This window comes from Chroicocephalus ridibundus, chromosome 9 (assembly GCF_963924245.1).
Source record: "Chroicocephalus ridibundus chromosome 9, bChrRid1.1, whole genome shotgun sequence".
Lineage (NCBI taxonomy): Eukaryota > Metazoa > Chordata > Aves > Charadriiformes > Laridae > Chroicocephalus > Chroicocephalus ridibundus.
The window spans coordinates 14,963,907-14,984,161 of record NC_086292.1 but is presented as its reverse complement, the minus strand read 5'-3'; the positions used below and the strand labels follow the sequence as shown (position 1 = coordinate 14,984,161).

The following is a 20,255-nucleotide window of genomic DNA, read 5'->3' as shown; positions in this document are numbered from 1 at the left end:
AAACCAAAATTCTCAAGGATGTATTTTAAAAATCAAATAGTATTTGTTTCTTCACTCACATAACGGCTTTACTCCTGACTTTTAAAACAATATAGAATGAATTCTCCTAACTCATTAAAAGCAAAAGAGTTAAACTTTTTTTTTTTCCCCTCCCTTACATCAGAAAGTTAAGTGTGTTAAAACTGGCAACTAGGAGTTACAAGAACCACCCTAAAGCCCACCTCTGAATCACTCCTCCTCAACATACTCAACTCCCGGCTGTATTCCTAAAGAACCTTCCTACGATGGGGTGTTGCTGCAGTCCCAAAGTTCTCCGACAGACATCCAGTAGAAAACCTATTATCCCTCCAGGTTTTTCCACATTCATGCTCAGACAGCTGGAGAAAAGACAGAAAACATTTCACCTAATTCCTATTCAGAATTCCCTCTGAAAAGCACGCTTGGAAGGGTTCTGTTCTAAAACGCACATTTTCAAACATCCTTCTATCCCTGTTCTGAGGAATCTGTTCTTTCAGAGCCTAGTGTATCTCCACTGGACACTTTTAGTATATTTACAAGTTTTTACTGTGCATTTCACACGGGCCCTAAGGATTACAAAGGTAATCCCTTACCTTACCGTCTGCACAACAGTAAAATTACAGAGTGAGATCACTGTTGAACAGACTATGCTTTGAAGATGTAAGCGGGGCCTGAAGACAAAGAGAGAGAATTACACACAAAACCTGTACAAGGCAGAACCAAAGCCTTCTTTCAGCCTAAATGCCTATTTTGCTTTGCTGGTAATTATAAAGGAACAGCTCAGGCTTTGTAAGCAAGGGGCAGCCAGCTCAATGATGGAAGGGTAATACATGTAAAGTTTTCGTGGTCTTTGTTTCGAGCTGAGAGCTGCAGAGATCAGGTTGGGTGTGCTGAACTCACCGTGAACAAAGCTTCGGAACCTCATGCAACATGATCTTAAAGAAAATTTTAATCTCCAAATGCCGTGTAATTAATCGATGTTACAATAAAGTGTTTTCATAAGTCTTTTTAATCAACTTTTTAAAGAAATACTATGAATATGTTGTTAAATTCATTTAATTTTTAAGAAGTTTTACAATTACTAAGCTAAATCATGCATCTCTGCTAAAATACACTGAAATAAGGAATAGTTAACTTTCTGAATGAATAACCTTAAACAATTTAGAGAATAACATCCACCGCAATACTTCCTACAGCTGATACTTGCTTTTGATTGCTTATGTAGGATTTTAGAGAATTGGATAGACCAAAAAGAGAATACAAAATAAAACATACAAGTTAAACTTACGGTATCATAAATAAGGTATGAGCCACAATTCAATTAAACCGGTCACAGGAATCAAGGAGGGAGTCACTGCAACTACTGGACTAGCTTGGGTTTTTTGTGCAAAGCAAGAACCCAATTTTGGACAAAATGAAAACAAAATACCCCAACCAGCTGAGCTTCACAGGGAAGACAAATGCAGGCAAAAATAATTTAAAAAAATAAGGGGTATCATCAAAATAGTAAACATAAGTACCAAATGAAACTAAGTTCTCTGATATAAATTCCTCTGTGACAGTCTACTAGCTTGGCGCTAAGCACCATTCATCCAGGCAAGGCAGGTCAATGCCGGCTCAGCAGAGAAGTCGCCCTAAACATGACTATTCACTTGGCGTTTCCCTGGCTGAACTACCCACGACTCAATCACAGCAACTTGCCACTCGGGCATATTTGATGGCCTTGAAGTTGTCACCACAACTATACCAGGGACAGAGGAACACACGGGGTACCGCGCGTGCAGCAGGCTGCTCTGCCCGCCAGCGCAACACGTGCCCCCGGAGTTATGTGCTCCTTCCTACGACACTTCACACCTGCAGCTCCCAACTCCCGCAGGAGTCGAGGGAACTCGGCATCCAGCATGATTCTTACGTGCTATCAAGACTAATTCAGGGGGACAAAGACAGGGAAAGAGTATTTGGGGGTTAATGTAGCTTCCCACATTCTGTGAGGCTATCAGGAATGCAAAGCCCTGCTTTCAACAAATAAATACACAAACTGCTAAAATAACATGAATCTACCTGATGGTTTATAGCCTCTTCAACCAATAAATTAAAAAAAGAGATTAGAAATTTGCACACGGTATGTACTCAGATGTACTACTTTAAAAGGAAGAAACTCCATTCAATACCATTTGCGAAAACCACAAAAAAAGCAAAAAGAATTCCAGTACATTTGCTCTATTTACAGCCAGGGACTTGGTTAAAAGCTTGCATTCAACTTAACTTACACGAACCGTACGCTGATGGTTGGAAGCAAATTAATATGGAACTTAATATTTGTAACTGAATGATAAAGTAAGTTTGGAGTTTATAAACTTTCTCTTTTACATTACAGTTCATTTATTAATTGATTTATTATTGTAAAAGAAAACAAGTCACTTTCAAAATATAATTACTGCACTGGACTGATCAAGGCTTCGAGTAAACATACTCAGTTTCTTCAGAGGTTTTCAACCCATTTTTATTTTCTTAGAAATAAGTATCAGCAGCAGCAAATGGTGATGCATTAGCTATGAGTTTGTGGAAGCATAAATGTATATGGCATAAAATAACTAAGAACGTAAAAAGGATAAAATAAATACTATTAATTACAACTTAAAGGAAGATGTTTTAGGAGGTAAAAATAATGAATTTGCCAAAATAAAAATGCACGACATAGTAAAAAGGTAGTTTTCAGTTATCTACAATTTATTGCTTACAGTGAAAAACACTGTAATAGAAAGAGCTTAGATATAGTCATTAGTTTTCAAGGGTTTTAAAATGCATGTGTAATAGTGACTAACGCTTACAGAGCTAACACTTCCTAAATCCCCCCAGCAGCTGCACCGACACTGTAGGTGGTCTGATAGACTGTTTCAGAGAACGGCTTAACTATTAAGAATGCCAATGTGATGCCTGACCACAATTTATTATGTTATAGTGGTCTGCAGATAGTCTAGAATGGAAAACATACCATTTTCCCCGGGAAGTTAATAGATTCACAAACTGGAAAACCTCCTTCCCCACACCCAGATGCTGTGTAATGACCTAAACACAGAAGTAATTCAGAAATGTAACCAGTTAACTAACCACGGGCCACAAATTTACATGTTACTGTTCGCTAGATAGTCACCTGGTAAGAAGCAGAGACAATTGCACAACAGCTTAATAATTAATTAGTCTTTAGCAGACCACATACACAAAGAATATAAATTAGACAAGGTACAAAACCTTAGCCTAATCTTAAATACAAACTGACTTGGAAAAAAAGAATAAAGTAACCGAACCAGTTACTCTTTCCCCTGAAGTTTACTCCTGCCTGATTGTAGAAGTCATAGTTTTCATTTTTAAACTCCGTTAGTAAATTTTTCGGTTCCCTAAGTATCACATAGGATAGTGAACCCGTAGAGCAGTGACAATGAACCACTACTACACATGCCACATCCATTACAAATACATTCAGGCAGGCCTCGGTGAAAACAAACCAGTGCGATCTTAAAAGTTCATTTAGCACCAAGTCGGAAGAAGGTCTGACATCACTACTTCATATTATCTCAGAGTACAGAATATCAGCATTCACACTAAGTTGTGTAAACTGTATAAATTTGTCTGCAAGAACGTCACTGGTCTCTGCTAGTACTGGCAACACTAAAAACAGATTACAAAAATCTTAGCTTGCCCAATTTTCCTCACTTAAACAGCAAACAAGTTCAACTTTTTTCCTATCTCTACCGTATCTCTATTGTTGGTCCCCTACAAGAAGAGTCAAACAAGGAACTAAAAACCAAAAAGGCTTGGCAAAGGAAAGCATGGGTTAATTTGACTCTTACGAAGTCTTACCTAGGTAGATGAAAACCAGACCCTGAAGTACAGTATCACCTCACAGATCTGTTACCACAAACTGAGGTAATACTAGGTACCACCAGCACCCACTTAGATGTTAATTTGAATCTTGGCTTCCACAGTCTCCTGCAGTAAAACCTTCTACTCACTCAAATTGTGTAAAAAAAGTATTTTTGTTTATTCTGGTTTAAATTTTTTGTCTTTTAACCGAAGATCTTTTTCTTATACAGTCAATTACACTGAAGGGAAACTCATCTATTTCGTTATAGCATCCGTTATATTAATTACGTATTTTATTGTTTTACCTGCTATTCACCTCCAAAGTGAAAAATACTGCTCTAAAGTGAAAACACAGCACTCTTCTTCTTCCAAGATCAAATACCCCACGTTGTTAAACAGACGTAAAATATTTTTATAGCATATAATTCCTAGTGATGTGCATCAACTTACTTTTGGCAACATTGGTGTATCTCTCTTCTTTTTCTTTTCTGAATTAGGATCATCCAACAAATCTGGCTCAAAAGTGTACAACTCGGTAAGTTCATTCATAGTAAAATGACGTTCAACTTGCTGTTGGTCGACAACCCGGAAAGACAGTGACTGCTTTGTTACCTGACGATCATAGATCTTATCTTCCATCGTTCCCTAAAAAACCGGAGACACTTGCTTTTATACAAATACTGAACCTTCTTGTCATATAGGGAAAAAAGTTAATAGCTACAGAAGAGCTAGAGTAACAACATAACAGTGCTCTATTTTTCTTGTTTCTTTGACCCCGTATCTACAAAATTACCTGAAAATACTTTGCTGAGGAAAAAAAAAAAAAGAGAAAAAACCCTCCTGGAAGTGGACATAAAGTGATATGAATTGTGTACGTGACAGATGTCATCTAGCTATTGGCTGGAGTAAGAAATGTATGTTTTCGGTAGTATTTTGAAGAGATCCACTTTTGTTTCTGTTCCCCAAAGTAGGATTATGAACAAAAAAAAGGCAATTTCCACAGCATGTACCTTATGCTGCTTTGAGCAGCCTGTAAAAAGGGAAAACAGATACCATAACACTGGGGTGGAGAGCAGAGGGGAAGGGAAGCACTGAAGTCTAATTCATCACGGCTGCGTATGAAAAAATTAGATCCTTGATTGAAAGAGGAAAAATTTTATTTTTTCTTTTTAAAAAAAGATGATGACTGTGAGAAGTATGAGAACAGTACAGCCTGTTCTGAACATTATAATTTAAAAAGGATATCAACAGTTCAAAAGTGCACACAGAAAACTACAAAAATAGACTGAAGGCTGAAGAAAAACCCCATGTCTGACAGTGACGTGTTACAAGAAGTAATTTAAGTTGGGAAGTATATAGCGACTTGACCAGGAGTTAAGTACTGTTACTGGGAAAAGGTTTTCCATCTACTCTGTAACACCTGAAGAAGCAGCAGCAAGATACTTCCTAACAGAAATAATGGCATTATACTTTAAAAAAGCATAGATCAGTGACCATCAGAAATATTACACATCTAATAATATCTGTAGGGTGTGATACAAGTTTCAAATCATGACTGGATGCCTTCTTTATAAAGAATTCTTCAGCTCCCTGTGTTTTCATTCCAGGTGGACTGTCAGGGGTCCACAGACCAGGAGTCTGTAGAAGAGAGCTACACTGAGCAAGCCTATTGCCTAACAACCACCATCCTCTACACAGTCTATTCACTGAAGAATTTTTAGTGCTGTGCAAATTAAAAAAGCTGAGAGCACTATCTTAAGCCTGCATGTGTGAATCACTGCTGGAATCCCAGATTTTGTGTTACACAAAGTGTCAGACAAGGTGGGCTTAACAGGAAGGCATTTCAGTTGTTTATTTTACCGATCTTTCCTTCAAGAGGTTTTTCAGTTGCCAAATCCTGCTATCAGATTAGGGCCAGATGACGACCAGATGAGCATGGACCTCTACAGACTTCAACACAAGTCCAAATAGTTACAGTTTACACATCTGATTGCAGGACCAGAATATCATAAACATATCAGACAGAAACGTACCTGAGCCAAAAACCTGTACACAAACACAGGTTTGTTCTGCCCAAAGCGGTAAACCCTGAAAATACTCTGTATGTCATACGATGGGTTCCAAGAAGCATCAAAGATGATTACTCTATTAGCAGCCACGAGATTAATTCCGAGGGAACCTGCTTTAGTGGATATAATAAACAAGCGGCCTCTGGAACAGAGAAAAGTTGCAAAATTTTAGTATTTTGGAAAACAGCTATTGTTCCCATGTTGCTGTATTACTATGGAGTTGTTCATACACTGAAATAACCCAAAAACTTCTTTAAGATACTGTATTAAGCCTAAAGCAGATGCAGATTTTACAAGGACAACACTTCTAGCAAAACATACACTCCCAGAAATGCAGATCAGGGCCTTCTGCAAAACAACTGTTAACAAAAACTGGTGGGTAAGAAAAAATTTGTGGATTTGCATTTTCAAACTCTAATAAAATTAGTTATATCAAATTAAACCATAATTTCAAACAGGCATATCCCATGCTATTGAAACTGTTTCCTGGCTAGCAAACTTTCAGGATAACTCTAGAATGACACTGTCTCTTTGATGGATCTGCTTTTTTTTTTTAATACCACCTCACTCAGGTTCACTGAATTAGCTTGCTTTGTTCCTTTTTTTCTTTTTTCTGTACGTTATAAAAGACTGTAACATAGCTACATATTTTATTTTTTAAACAAATCTAAGAAGGTGAAGCTCCTTAACTTCATTAAACTTGTTCAAGTCTGTGTCTATCTCCCTATCTAAATAAGACTTGAAAGTCCCAACTTGTATGAACCGTGGATGGCTGGGAGACAACTCCGGAGATGGCTGAGAGCTGTATGTTTCTACCAGCCAAGTGACCGCTGTCTCCTGGCCAGACCCCACAGAGCTCTGACTTTCCTAGCTCCTTATATCCTTTTAGATAATTGTAATAAAAAGACTGTCTCTGATTCAAAGTGCTTACAGTCTAAACAAGAACAAAACCAGCAAGAAAACACTGAGCAAGTACTGATTGGTACAAATAGAAGTAATCTCAAGAAACCAGAACCTACTGTTGTTGCACACTTTTTGTGCAAGTTCTGCACCTGACAACATTCTGATATTTATTTGCCTAGCCTTAAGAGGTCATTCAGCTAATACAAGTAACAAAGAAACAAGGAACAAGAGCAACAGAAGGGGTAAAAGTAAGCATACATATCAGAAGAGATCTCACCTCACATTAGTTTCATCATTAAATTCTTCAGCCCATTTCTTTCTTGACTGAGCTGTAGTTGAACCATCTAAGCGATAGTAATCAATGTTTCTAAACCATTTTCCTTCACCTATAAATGTAATAGTCAAATTATTAAAATGCTGACTGTGTAAGAGACTGAGAATACTAGATATACACAACTGTCTAGTAAAAGAACAAATATGGAATATAAAATATATTATTTTTGAGTTTAATTTGAATTAATTTAATTTCAGTTTAATTTGAGTTATGGCTACTTCTTGCCAAATAGGGGAAAAAAAATAATTACAGCTGATGGAAGATTTTCTTCTCTCCCCAATTCACAAGTAACCTTGTTTTTTTTTTCCTTTGGCCATCAAGGTATATGTACACAAGATGAACCCCACTGTGCCATCCATTATAAAGAAAATAGCATTTTTAGGAGACAGCACTGCTCAATACAATCAATTATGAGATTGTTGAGTTATGTCAGGAAGGTCTCCATCTGGTGAACCTTTATGATACATAATCTAATTGCTTACCAAAAGAACCACCACAAATGAAAAAAAACTCCACCCCTTAAAACATTATCTCAGACTAAAGGCACAAACTCCATAAAATACAGACAGCTCGTAACATCTGAAGATGACAAACGTAAGGAAGCTGAGGAAGCAACAGCCACAAACAGTAAATCTGAGAGACACAGATACTGGAAATCTTCATCTAACTACAGTGTTGGCAACACCAAGCCACACTTCTCTTATGCAACTGTTCAACATGTTTACGCTTAGAAGTGAGATATCTGAAAGGAATGGCAGATTCAAAGGAATTCTTCAATCAACAGGTACCAGGAAGAACTGAAATTTCACATGAACTGCATCATCAGGAGCTCTGGGAGGATCTCACAGTGCGAACAGAAGAAACATCATACACAGAGGACACGTCTGGCTAGTGAGCAATTCCTCACCATTTGAGCATCAGTAGGATAATAATTCAATGCTACGTTCCCTTATGAAACCTATAAAACAATCTAATCCAGTACCTATAAAACCTAAATTCACATTTTGCTTGTTCTACACACTGTTTTAAAGTGGTCTAATTTTTGTTCATTATCTCTTTCCCAGTAGGAAGGATCAGAATTTGCCACGCATCAGCATATAACATCACTTTTGTACAGAATTTAGCAAAATGCCTTCTCTCGTTTCAGATGATGAACATTTAATCTGCTTATGCTATATTAAGCATGGATGATACAGAATGAAATCAGAAGCAATAATGCATAATGGGATAGCAGAGACCACCTGCAGAGGAGACCAATAATCCTGCCAACTTCAGGAATAGTACAGAGCATACAATACTTCTAATGAAAACAATTATTTCAAATCCATTCCCTTTTGGACTGAATAGAGACTCATAGAAGAGTTATTAGCTTTGCTATTGTTCAAGGTGGCACTCACCTTTATAAATAGGAGGCTTGTCTTTGTCAGTTTTCTCCCTGTTGGCCAGCTCCAGAAAATCTTCTATCAAATCCAGAGATATTAGGGACTGGCTAAACACTAGGCTGAAAACAGAAACAGGGAAACACAAAATTCACCTCTGAGGTTATTTTAATTATTGTGTTGCTTTGTTTTTCTTCTCTCCTCACTCTGATACTACCTTTGAAACAAACAGCCTCTCTAGACACAGAGAAAGACTCTGGTGGAGTACATGCGTGCATGGGTAAACCCACTGATAAAAATGAATGTAACATACACATTTGCTTCAGAAAACTGAGCTATTGCATTATGAAGACTGAATAAAGAACACTGTCAGGCTAACATAAGGCCATTAAACGTCTTTCTGGAACTGACTTACACTTTGTCTCCAAGCTCCTCTGCCATTCGAAGAATTTCAAAGAGAAGCACCATTTTCCCAGAATGTTCCAACACTTCAGCATCTGCATCAGTGACAAAATCTTTGTACCAATCTGGCGCTGGGCTACCAGGATTGGAAGAAGATGTAGCTTTACCTTTAAAAAAACAAAGTAAAAAAAATTTTAAGGTAAGGGCATTGTCTCCCTTTGAACGCTTTGAAATGTCCAAACTACAGAATTGTCTCCTCATTATTAGGCTTAACTGGTATGAAAGGTGTTAAATAGGCAAAGAAAAAGCATTTGCACTATCAGCAATAACCCCATTAGCAGTTATCAATAGCACAGGTCATCACAGTAACAAATCCCCTTTTTGTATTGCAGGATATTTGGACAAATATTTCTACCATCTCTACCTTTTCCCCACAAGTATTTATTAACAGCTTTGTTTCGAACAAGTATACATCTTTGAAAACTCATCCATAAGCGTTACAGCCATTGAAAAGAAGCTTTCAATAAAGAGAATTATTTTGAATCTCAAACAAACATCCGAAACTGTTGGAAAAAGACAGACAGTGGTCTTTTGGATTACCTAGTTCATCTATCAAGATGAACTCTCTAGAAGAAAGTTTCCAAACATTACAATAATACAGGTGCTTAAGATAAAACCCATAAACCATCTCCTCTCACTTCTGTTAGGCTCACATCTAGGATCTTTTTTTCCTAAGCTAATTTAGAAGACAACATTAGCATACAGGACAGAAAAATAACTCCCCCCACCTTTTATATTGATTCACAATAGAAGAAAAAAACCCCAAAATTCCACCATTATATTCTGCCTCATAGCAAAGTTCTTTAAGGAAGTTTCCTGTCTCTTCATCTGCTAACACACTATTACACTAATAAAACCTGTAAAATACATACATGGGAACAATCCTATTTTTAACATCTTACTATCTTATAAGTTAATTTTGTTAATTTGATGTAACCCCTTAAAGTAGTACTGGAACAAATTACAAAATTCCATTTGTCATTTTAAAAATACACCAAAGTAACCATGCACCTAGCAAAACAAGTCTGTTGGGGTCTGTATCATCCACCCCGAAGTGTCAGATGCGGACCGTGCCAATCTTTAGTGATACTTGCTTTATGTTTATTCTGAATTCAACCAGGAGAAAGCATGCATTCAGCATTATAACCAGAAAGGCAGACAGGAACCATGAATTATCTTGATTTACATTACTTAATTTATTTTATGGTATTTCTATGATCTTTGATTTAACGCCCTTTGCATTAGAGTGATAGAAATTGATTAATTAGATTTATGACACTAACTTTTTTCACATAAAAACTTTCATCTACTGAAATATTTACTTAAGTAGTAGAAGTTTTCTATCCCATGAACAATTCAAAACGCTTACATTTTCAGCCTATGCAATGCAAATCAATTGTGATACACCAGTAAATTTCAGGTGCAAGACAGAACTGACAGAACTCCCGTGTGAGGGTTCCTTCATACAAGCTTTTAAAGCTTTTTTTGGTTTTTTCAATACCAGAACAAAGAAAGAACAATATGAGACCTAGATGTGCTATGCGAAAATCCTATACACACCACCTATCGATTTCTGTCTTCACTCCTAAACTTTGCAGAAGGGCCTCCAAGAGCTGCAGCGAGAGAGAAAGTCTGCCCGCAAACCTCATCTGCTGCAGCATCCAATCTTTGTTTAGAAATTCTGTACCTACATTAAATTGAACAAGGCTGCATGTCAGAGGTAAACATTTAAGTGATGGAGACAGAAACTCATCCTGCCTATAACATAATTACTTTAATACATTTAATCTGTATGTGTTATGTATTTTACACACACACACTCTTCCCCTTACACATTTACAGTATGTTTGTAATTGAAATGAGAGCTAAAAAAAATATTTCTCATCTTAACTGACCCCAAAAAATCGTTTATTTAGGGAAAGTGATTAGACACACCATAAATGGCACAATCAGAAAACTAGCTGCATGATACTAGATACAAGAAAAAAGCTAGACTATTAAAGGACAATCCAAAAATAAAACTTACAGATATAAGTAGTTTGAATAACAATCTTTAAAAAGGTCTCGTATTCCTGCTGCGTTATATCTGCTTTCTCCACAGCCATTTCAAACTGCAGGTGCAACCGTGAATGTCATGCATATTTCTTAACCTTTCCATTAATCTTTCCCCAATATATTTAAAAAGACATGAAAAGCAGCAGAATTCCTGTTAACTTTGTATTGTTTTCTACTTGTGAATTAAAAAAAAAATAACTGAGCAGCTTCTGAGTTCTAAATTGATGCACCTTGTTTTTTCAAAACAGGTATATTATTAGAAGTAGCAAGAACTGTAAGCATAGAAGCAGTCCACAGAATTAAGGACTTTGCCAGTTTGCAACAAAGCAGAAGTCCCGACAGCCCTACCAAATCGCCTTTTGCAAAATGAAGCTGACTTGTATTTTATTTACTTGTATATTATACTCACCTTCATCTGATTTTGTAACAGATGGAGGGTTGTTTACAAGTTCTTCTGCATTTCCTTCTCCACCTCCACGAGATCTTGAATTCCAGACTTTAATGACTTCAACATCGTTATCACTGCCACTTCCACTTGAGCTACACCCTTTCTTCACTTTTTTCCCCTTGGATTTTTTTTTCCTAAAAGGGTAACATTGTACACCCCATTATTTTTTAAAAGTTCTACTGTTAGAGAACATACTCTAATAGATATATAAAATTAAAAAAATAAACATTCGCTTTTATAGAAATCCCTTAAGTTCTGTTAAGGCAATAAATCCAACAAACAAAAAAAAAATAAAAGCTCAATTACTTTGCACAATCATCAGAACTTAAGCTCATTGAAGTTTCATCGGAATCCGAAGCTATGAACTCATCCAGACTGTCTTCATCAAAATAGCCCTCAAAAGAGAAAAAACAGAAGTATTATTGAGTATGCTCATCCAGAAGCTTTTATTAAACCTTTAGCCATCTGCTTAATCTTCATTTAAACAATGGTAAGTTCTACAAAGGGTTGGCCTTGCAAAATGCTTTAAGAATGACAACATACCCAGAAACAAAAATATGACAAAACCAGCAGCAAAATTACCCCACAGCAACAAAGATTTCCATTAATTTGACGAAACTTTACCTAGCATTTGGCAAAGCTTATTTGGAAAGTTCTCAATAGAGAGTATTTTGATATATCTAATTTACCTTATTTTCTTTGCTAATATAGTCCAGCTGCAAACACCAAGGGTGAGTCCAGATTCTGCTCAACATCTGGAAATCCTGGAATAGTTTAGCTCCAGCTTTGCCTCTTCCACCTTCATTGCCACTACCTACACCTGACAATAAAGTTCAGGTTTTAGAAAGTTTGCCACATACTGTTCCCCCTTTGAACAATCCGTTAGCGCAGTACTGAGTGTTCTTTCCAGATGCACATCATATTGTAACGTCTCTTGTAAAAGAGGTCAAATTACTGAGTCACAGGCATTTTTTTCCTAGTTAAAGTTGTCAAAATTAGATTTTCCCCTTTTTCTTGATAATAAGAAACATGATTACCTTATTACATAAAAGCACATTTCTCCACAGTATAGGAATGAATCCAAATCCTCTTAAAAGGACAGTGATGTCTATTTAGGTTTTGCAAAAGCAGCCCAAGGTAATTTGCATTTTGGTTTCAATAAATTTGGCTTACCATTTTGAGCTACCTTTATTTAATGACTTGTAATGTTGCGGTATTCTGTTACAATAAAGAATCTTTAAAAAGCCCAGCCTATTTCTTCCATTGTCCAAGGACAAATTAATGCAAAGCAGTACAACGTTCAGAGAGTTAAATTTCTTATGTGTAGTCTCAATTTCTCACTAAGCAGCACATTAACTTCAGGTTCTTGAAACAAGTTTTTTTCCCTATTTATTATATGCATAATTTAAGGCATATTTACTGGCAAGAAAATAGTATTTATTGCATCACAATCATCAAATGTCTACTGCAAAACAGGCACAAAGCTTATTCGGTGCATTTGCTCAATGCACAAGACAATCCCAGTAAACGTCTATGGTGTATAAATATTTTAAGAAAGCAAGTTCTTGCTATGTTTTAACCATATAAGAGCTTTGAGTATCTTCCCGTTTGTGCTCTCCTATGACTTTGGGAAATGGAATTGTAAGGATGACAGAAATTCTTAGATTTGACTTCCCTAAAGCTGAGCTAACATTACAGAGAAACTCAATGTTAACAAGTTTCAAGTTAACAAGTCCTACAGATTTTGTAATATTCTATGTTACAGAATGGAAAGAAAACACGTATAATTTTCATGAAATGAAGGAAACACTTGGTAAAACTGCATGTAAAATGTGTGGTTTAGTTTATGCCTGTTACAATGCACAGAAAAGTGTAACTTTAAAAATTTGCAGACAAATGCAGCAATTTGCCTACTATATTTATCTTCAATAGCAAGACTTCCTTTTTTATTTAATGAAAATCAGAAAGCACGTCGTCTTCTTTTGACAGTAATGCAAAGAATTAATGTGGTCAGCAGCAGCCAGCATGGAAATTTGCTCTGAAGACTGGAGCCACGGTTAGCTTCAACAGCTTCTTCCCCTCTAAAAAGGCCATTTGTCTTTACTTCCTCTTGTTTCCCCTCTCCTTTCTTGTGTCATCTCTGGCACTGACTGAGCTGACCAAACTGGCAGGACACTCACCCAAGATAAAGACAGAGAAAGCAGATAATGCCTTTTACTAGTTCAGGGAGTTTAAGTAGCCCACAAAGGGCTGGTAAATCATGAAACAGTACAACCCCTTTTCACAAATGCAAACTTGGCTAACCTCAGATAATTCTGTTGAGCCCTTGAAGTCTAGGCAGATTAAAGTGCCTGTTAGGCATCTGTAGGGCAAATAGCAGATACAGAAAACCCACCAACCTATGGGAAAAAGCCCCTTGTTAAATGACCATCAGCCTTGTTACCTACAGAACTGTAGGCACGTACCTGTCAAATGATCCAAGTAGTATTGGTAGAGCTTGCACTGAATAGGTGTCATTCGAACTTCTAGAACATACTCGTATTTTGGTGGGAGGAACTTTGTTAATGCTGTGTAATCTTTCCTCTGTAATTTTACAAACAATACTTTAGTCATATAAACATGAAAACAACTACTGAGAGCTTAAGAACTTCTGGCATCCTAAACAACAAAGCACCACACATAAATTACAAGGATTCACATGCTTTCCAACCACAAAGGGAAAAAAAATAGCCCACTAAATACAATCCAATTACAGGCACTGTCTGCAAAAGCCCATCTTACCTAGTAAATGTGGTTGTCTAGTCAAAAGTATATGACCTGTTAACCCCACGTCCCAGTTCCAAGTCCTTGCAAAGTCGACTGCAACTTCAGGAGATGCTCTGGTAACTACTTTTATGGATGTTTTTTAAATATGAAAACCTTTTTTTTGTGAAACGTGGGTGAGTCAAGCAGCTAATATCAACATTTGTAGCACGGATGAACTCACTCACACTCAGGTTAACCGTTTGCTGTTTTAGAGTACATAGTTTCTGAATACTTGCTTGGGGCAATGCAAAACTTACTTCTGTTTTCCTTTGACTCTTACATTAATCTGATTCTCTCCACCAACCCCTTCATCCAAATGGTGAATGGTGTATTGATCCTGACCGAGAGACTTCTCTGCTCCTCACGCCACCCCACCAGCAAGTGGGCTGGGGGTGCACATGGAATGGGAGGGGACACAGCCAGGATAGCCGAACCCAACTGACCAAAGGGATGTTCCATCCCATCTGACGTCATGCTCAGCAATAAAACTCGGGTCAGGCTGGCCGCTGCTCGGGGACTGGCTGGGCATCAGTCGGTTGGTGGTGAGCAATTGTTTTCATTTGCATCACTATTCTCTCTTGGGTTTTATTTCTCTCTGTTACTTTCCTTTTCATCATCATCATTATTATTATAATATAATAATATAATAATAATAACAGCTGTTCTTATCTCAACCCACTAGTTTTCTCACTTTTACCCTTCCAATTCTCTTCCCTCCATCTTGCTGGGGAGTGGGGGGTGTGAATGAGCAAGTGGCTGTGTGATGCGTAGTCTGGGGTTAAACCACAAGAGATCTAGTAATTAGTGAAAATAATGGATTCAATGGACCTCTCGAATAGCAAGTTTACAGGCTTTTGAGTGCTTTTATCAGAACTAGATGAAGTAACTCCTCTGTCTCCCTGCAGCTAATTTAAGTAATTTGTTATAGTAAAACTGTTCTTACCTGAACACATCCAGCTAGCATCTCATAGAGAATATGTGCGCGCTTCTTCATTACTCTGACATCTACCAGAGTAGAGTCTGCGCACTGACCGTTCTGAATTGGATTTATAAATCGATTTCGGAATTCCTTAATTGAACCAAGCAAATTCTCCTTAATGAAGTTAACCATGCAGTGATCTAGGACAAAAAGACCAAGCTTGAGTTGTTCCAAATGCAAAGTACAGCACTGGGATTAATTCTAACAGAAAATAAACATGTCATATCTAGAACAATGAACTTTCGGTTGAGCAAAAAACCCAAACCACCCCAACATTTTCTAGACAGGACATCTTAAACTTACCCATACTCTGGACACAGAGGTAACTTCTAAATTTAATGTCAGATTTAAAACTACCTCATCGTGTTTGTTACACAAAGTTTGAAAGCTGCTGTATACCAAAGCAATCACATAACAAAATCATATTTGCAAAGGTTTTTCAATAGATTCAAAAGCATATTAATCAACGGAAAAAACATTACAGCATACTAACAAACAGAAGCAAACGTTACAAGCCAGTTTAGAATGAAATTCCCAAGACCGCAACGTAAATCACTGTTTATAAATTCACTAAGAACACTGCTCTACAATGGTTTAAAACAATTTAAATTGATGCTGCTGCAAGACCCGGTCCACCCATTTCCCCTCTGAACATTCTTGGCCTTCCCCTTTTGACATGCTGAGACTGATCTGGTCCTTTGGTCAGGCAGATCAAGGAACTAAACTGTCAGAAAGCTATTCACTTCTTCATTGTTAATTTTCTGACACTCCCTGGGGAATCAGATGTACGTAAGGCCATGCCAAGGGAAAGGATGGAGTAGAGGCCAGATTCCCAACAGCTTCATTTTAATTTGGCTTAAACCACCATGGAACCACATCTTGAGACAATGATTTAAAATGCAAAACCAGATTGTTAGGGCTTTTTTAGATATAGAAACCTAGCAAAGAGCTTCACCGTATTAAATTCTTTCCTTCTAATCAATCTAAATCTACCTATATATTTGCTGAAAGGCAAAAGCATATTCAAGGAAATAAACAATTCTTAAACCAGAGAAATACTCACATTCTATAAGATTATTTTGCAGTGGTGTTCCTGTAAGAATTATTCTTCTCCTGGATCGAATAGAATTCATTGCCTTAGAAACAGCAGATGCTTCATTTTTTAATATGTGTCCTTCATCACAAACAACGAAGTCAGGACCTAGAAAGACATATTAGATCTCTTCCATCTTTTATAACCACAAAGAAACTGGCAACCTAAAGAATCCAAGATTTCTGCTAATGTTATTAAGGTATTTTTAAATTTTGTGCGTTTGGGTGTTTTGTGGTGGTTTGGTTTTTTTTATTTTTAGAACCATGAAGGTCCTCACTCAGCTTTGCACAAGCATTCACAGTAGCCATTCTGGTAAACTACAGGCTGTTGCTTGTGAAGTTTTCCTAGGCAGGATTAAATACACCTTTGCAATACATATTCCTATAAAAATTATCTATCCATGCAGCTCATGTGTCCATGTCTATATGTCCATTCACCCTGTCAAAACTTCATAAAAGAGTTCCTTAAATCCATCTTAGGCTGCCATCTACCGGTCACTTCTAAAGGAAACCAAAAATCTGGCAACTGGTAATTTTTCATTAAGGCAACAGGTCAGTATCAATAGGGGTAAACAGTGCAATCAAAATTCTTGTCTAAGACAAGACACAATCAAATCTGATCCGAATTACAGACAAGCGAACTGACACCTTGTAGCTGAAAGTCACCACAGGAACATCCTCAGCGTTCTTCTAGAAGATAAACCCAAGGACTCTAGACTGCTGTTTTAGGTGAGTTGTACAAGGAATGTCAGAACCACACCACAATACATTTCCACAGTATGTAAAGCAACTCTAATAGAATTATTAAGTGTTAAAATTTGGGGTTTAAGATAAATAATATCAAGCTTGGCTAAACAGACTCACACACTCTAACAGTTTTCAGATTTGATGCAATTTCTAGAAGCTCTTTCCTTGAAAGGAGAAGTAAGAGACATTCTAGGATCCAGCCAGTAATTTAGAATAAATGTTCTACCAGACCTAAACCTGACCTCAATTCCAGTACTATCAACCATGAAGTCAGTGGAAGTCAAGTTTATGCATCTTTGAAAAATGCAATACAAAGCCATCAGTTGGGTTCATCTATTCAACTCTAAAATGGCTGATATTTTAGGTGGCAAAGAAGTATTTATCAGCATGGACAATCTAATTTTTATAACTTACTGAGAAAATTTTTTTCCCCTCTCAAACTAAGTTTAAACTGCCTTGTTAAGAAGAAAATTAACTCTCAGGCAGTGATCAACAACAGAGAATCAATTATATCTTTGACTAGTTCCATGATTTAATGCCAGTGCCAGTCATCTTAATGGTGCCATTTTAAGTGTCAAAAAGTGATTTGAATCTCACATGCTAACAGAAAAGGAGTCAAGAAGATTTTTTTTTCCAAACAGAAGAAAAAAAAGTCTTTTTAACCAAGTCTAGAAGACAATTATGAAAATCCTCATATGAATTCCAAACACACTTAGACTTGTCCAAGCCTACTTATTTCTGAATTTTCACATCTGCCACAGAAACAGTTCCCCATATTATTTCACGACTTTTGTACCTTCCCGTGTTTTGGGAGCATGCAAAACACTGAGTGGCTACACACAAAGCCTTCTTTTAATTTTAGGCAAACATCTCCTAATGGCAACAGGTCCTTTCTCTAGTCCTCATTCTAGCGTTTCCTGAAGAGTAAGGATCTTGCAAGCAAGCTGTTCTGCAGTGTACAGCACTACTGAGATGGTTTGGAGCCGTTCTCTAGAACTGAAGCCTTTGTGACATCTCCCTGCCAGATGTGACAACTTGCACATTAATATATCATTCTCAGAAACAGATTTGGTCTCGTACATTATGGTTACAATCAGAATCAAAGGACATTAGAGAAGAAGGATAATGAAGTCCTAATGACAGATAGCAATTGAAATCGTGCAAATACCCCACGAATCAGTTTCAGTGAAGACTGTGATTCATTAACATGAAATGGTTAGTTAGAAGAAAACCCCACACCCAAAAAACCCACCTCAAAAGCTGTTGTTTAGAGTAAGTGAATGATAGTAAAAATATGAAAAAACTATCTTAGTAAAATTATTCGTGGTTGGTTTGGCAGGCATGTAGCATTGATATCTTGAACTAACATCTTGGCTACAATTCAGTGGCAAGGATTTTCATAAATTTGTGGGTTTTTTCCTTGTTCTTAAAAAACATGAATGCAATTCATTATGGAAAGAACATTTCTCAAAATATTATAAAAGAATGCAAAACTTAAAGGGGCCTCAAGGGATCATTTAATCCAATTTTCTTCATCTGAAATAGGAGTTATGAGAAAGGGACATATCCTTCCTGATACAAGTTGGAAACTCCATGACCTCTCTCTTTTTCTAAAACACTGTGCAGTAATACCTAATTTAAATGATCTCTGCTACAAATCAGAATAAATTCTGCCCTTTCCTTTCTCCAACTGATGTAAAAGACAACTGGTAACGGTCCTTTCAGTAACCAACTCTTACGTGGTGGAAATTTGTCAATTTGGTTTTTTCTAGGCTAAAAAGCATTACTCCTCCAATCTCTCCTCAAAGCTCATAGTCTTCATCTTCTTATCCTTCTTGCTGTACTTGTACATTAATATACTGATATACATAAAGCATACTCAGACAGATATATAGATAGACACACAGTTCTCCCTTTCCTCTGACGTCTACGAGAACTTGTCTGCTTCATACAACTGCCAATTAAAGTGCAGTTTCCAAGCTAAAAACAGTAATAGAATTTTTATTAGTAGCAACAAGTAAAAAAAATACAAAGTTATTGAAATGCTGCAAGCAAAGCACAACAGCTATCAATAAACCAAACAGCATTTCATCAGTTGCACAAAGCATTATGGGAAACCATTTGTTGCTCTGCATGCATATATAATCCTGCTATTATTTCACATAGCAGAGCTAGTTAATTAATGAAATCACTTCTCACACTACTTCTCCACCCATAAACTTTGGCTAAACCTTCCCTCTCTGGTCCCCTCTTCTGTGGTATACAGTGCAATACAAGCTTCTACTATAGGGTATGTCTACCCTAGCAGCATTCATTTTAACCAGACACATACCATTAAATTATCGCTCAAATACCAAATTTGCAACTTTTAAAATTAAAAACGCTCCCAGAGGCAAAAGCTTTCCTATTTACAGCCACAGCAGTAAGCCAGCACATAGCTTCGTAACTCTTTTACTGGCAGCCTGCTGTATTGCCAATGCTGTGATTCACAAAGACAGCAACAAACAAGTAATGGTTGTTGCAAGATACTGCTCATCAATTTAGCCAATCCACATGTCTCCAAGAACTAATGGATAAAAATGGATCAACGCTTCTTTCTTTTTGTAATTAGTTAAAATAAAGAAAGATTTGAAGCACGATAAAAATTATGGAGTTATTTCAAGGTTAGTTTCCCTAATGGTCCGATTCCATCCTATCAACTAACTAGTCCAAGAAGAGAATGAAACAGTGGGTTCCACGTCCATATGAAATTATTCGAAACCTACAAGGCTCAGTGTGCTGCAGTGTCTGAACTTGATTTAATCTACAAAAGCCAATAACCTTGTCACAAACACCGCTCTATCATGCTGTCCTGAGCTGTCTAAGGAAGTTTGGAAGTAGAACAGAACCACACCTATAAGCAGGATGTAAAAACAGGAGATTTGCAAGAGATGGGACAAGAAAGGTTACACAAGTGACTGTGTCTCCTCCATAAAACTGCATGTCCAACATGCCAACCCACTCCACAGTCCAGTGTTTTCGAAGTTACATAAATACCAATCCATGAAGGAAGGGACAATATTACTAAAAAGACACATGGTAACAACCCCTATGTTTAGCC

At 37.0% G+C, this 20,255-nt stretch overlaps 1 protein-coding gene across 4 annotated transcripts in view; it reads right to left on the bottom strand.

Moving 5' to 3' along the window:
• Nucleotides 1-20,255, bottom strand: part of ATRX (ATRX chromatin remodeler) — an 84,590-nt gene that overhangs the window by 11,255 nt on the left and 53,080 nt on the right. For all 4 annotated transcript variants that reach the window (XM_063345406.1, XM_063345405.1, XM_063345407.1 and 1 more), the window contains 11 exons: nt 16,380-16,517; nt 15,281-15,456; nt 13,998-14,115; nt 12,222-12,352; nt 11,839-11,927; nt 11,494-11,666; nt 8,983-9,136; nt 8,586-8,689; nt 7,132-7,240; nt 5,916-6,093; nt 4,333-4,527 (listed from right to left, as the gene is read on the bottom strand). In XM_063345406.1, coding sequence (XP_063201476.1) covers nt 4,333-4,527; nt 5,916-6,093; nt 7,132-7,240; nt 8,586-8,689; nt 8,983-9,136; nt 11,494-11,666; nt 11,839-11,927; nt 12,222-12,352; nt 13,998-14,115; nt 15,281-15,456; nt 16,380-16,517 — 1,565 coding nt within the window. The remainder of the gene's footprint in view (nt 1-4,332; nt 4,528-5,915; nt 6,094-7,131; nt 7,241-8,585; nt 8,690-8,982; nt 9,137-11,493; nt 11,667-11,838; nt 11,928-12,221; nt 12,353-13,997; nt 14,116-15,280; nt 15,457-16,379; nt 16,518-20,255) is intronic.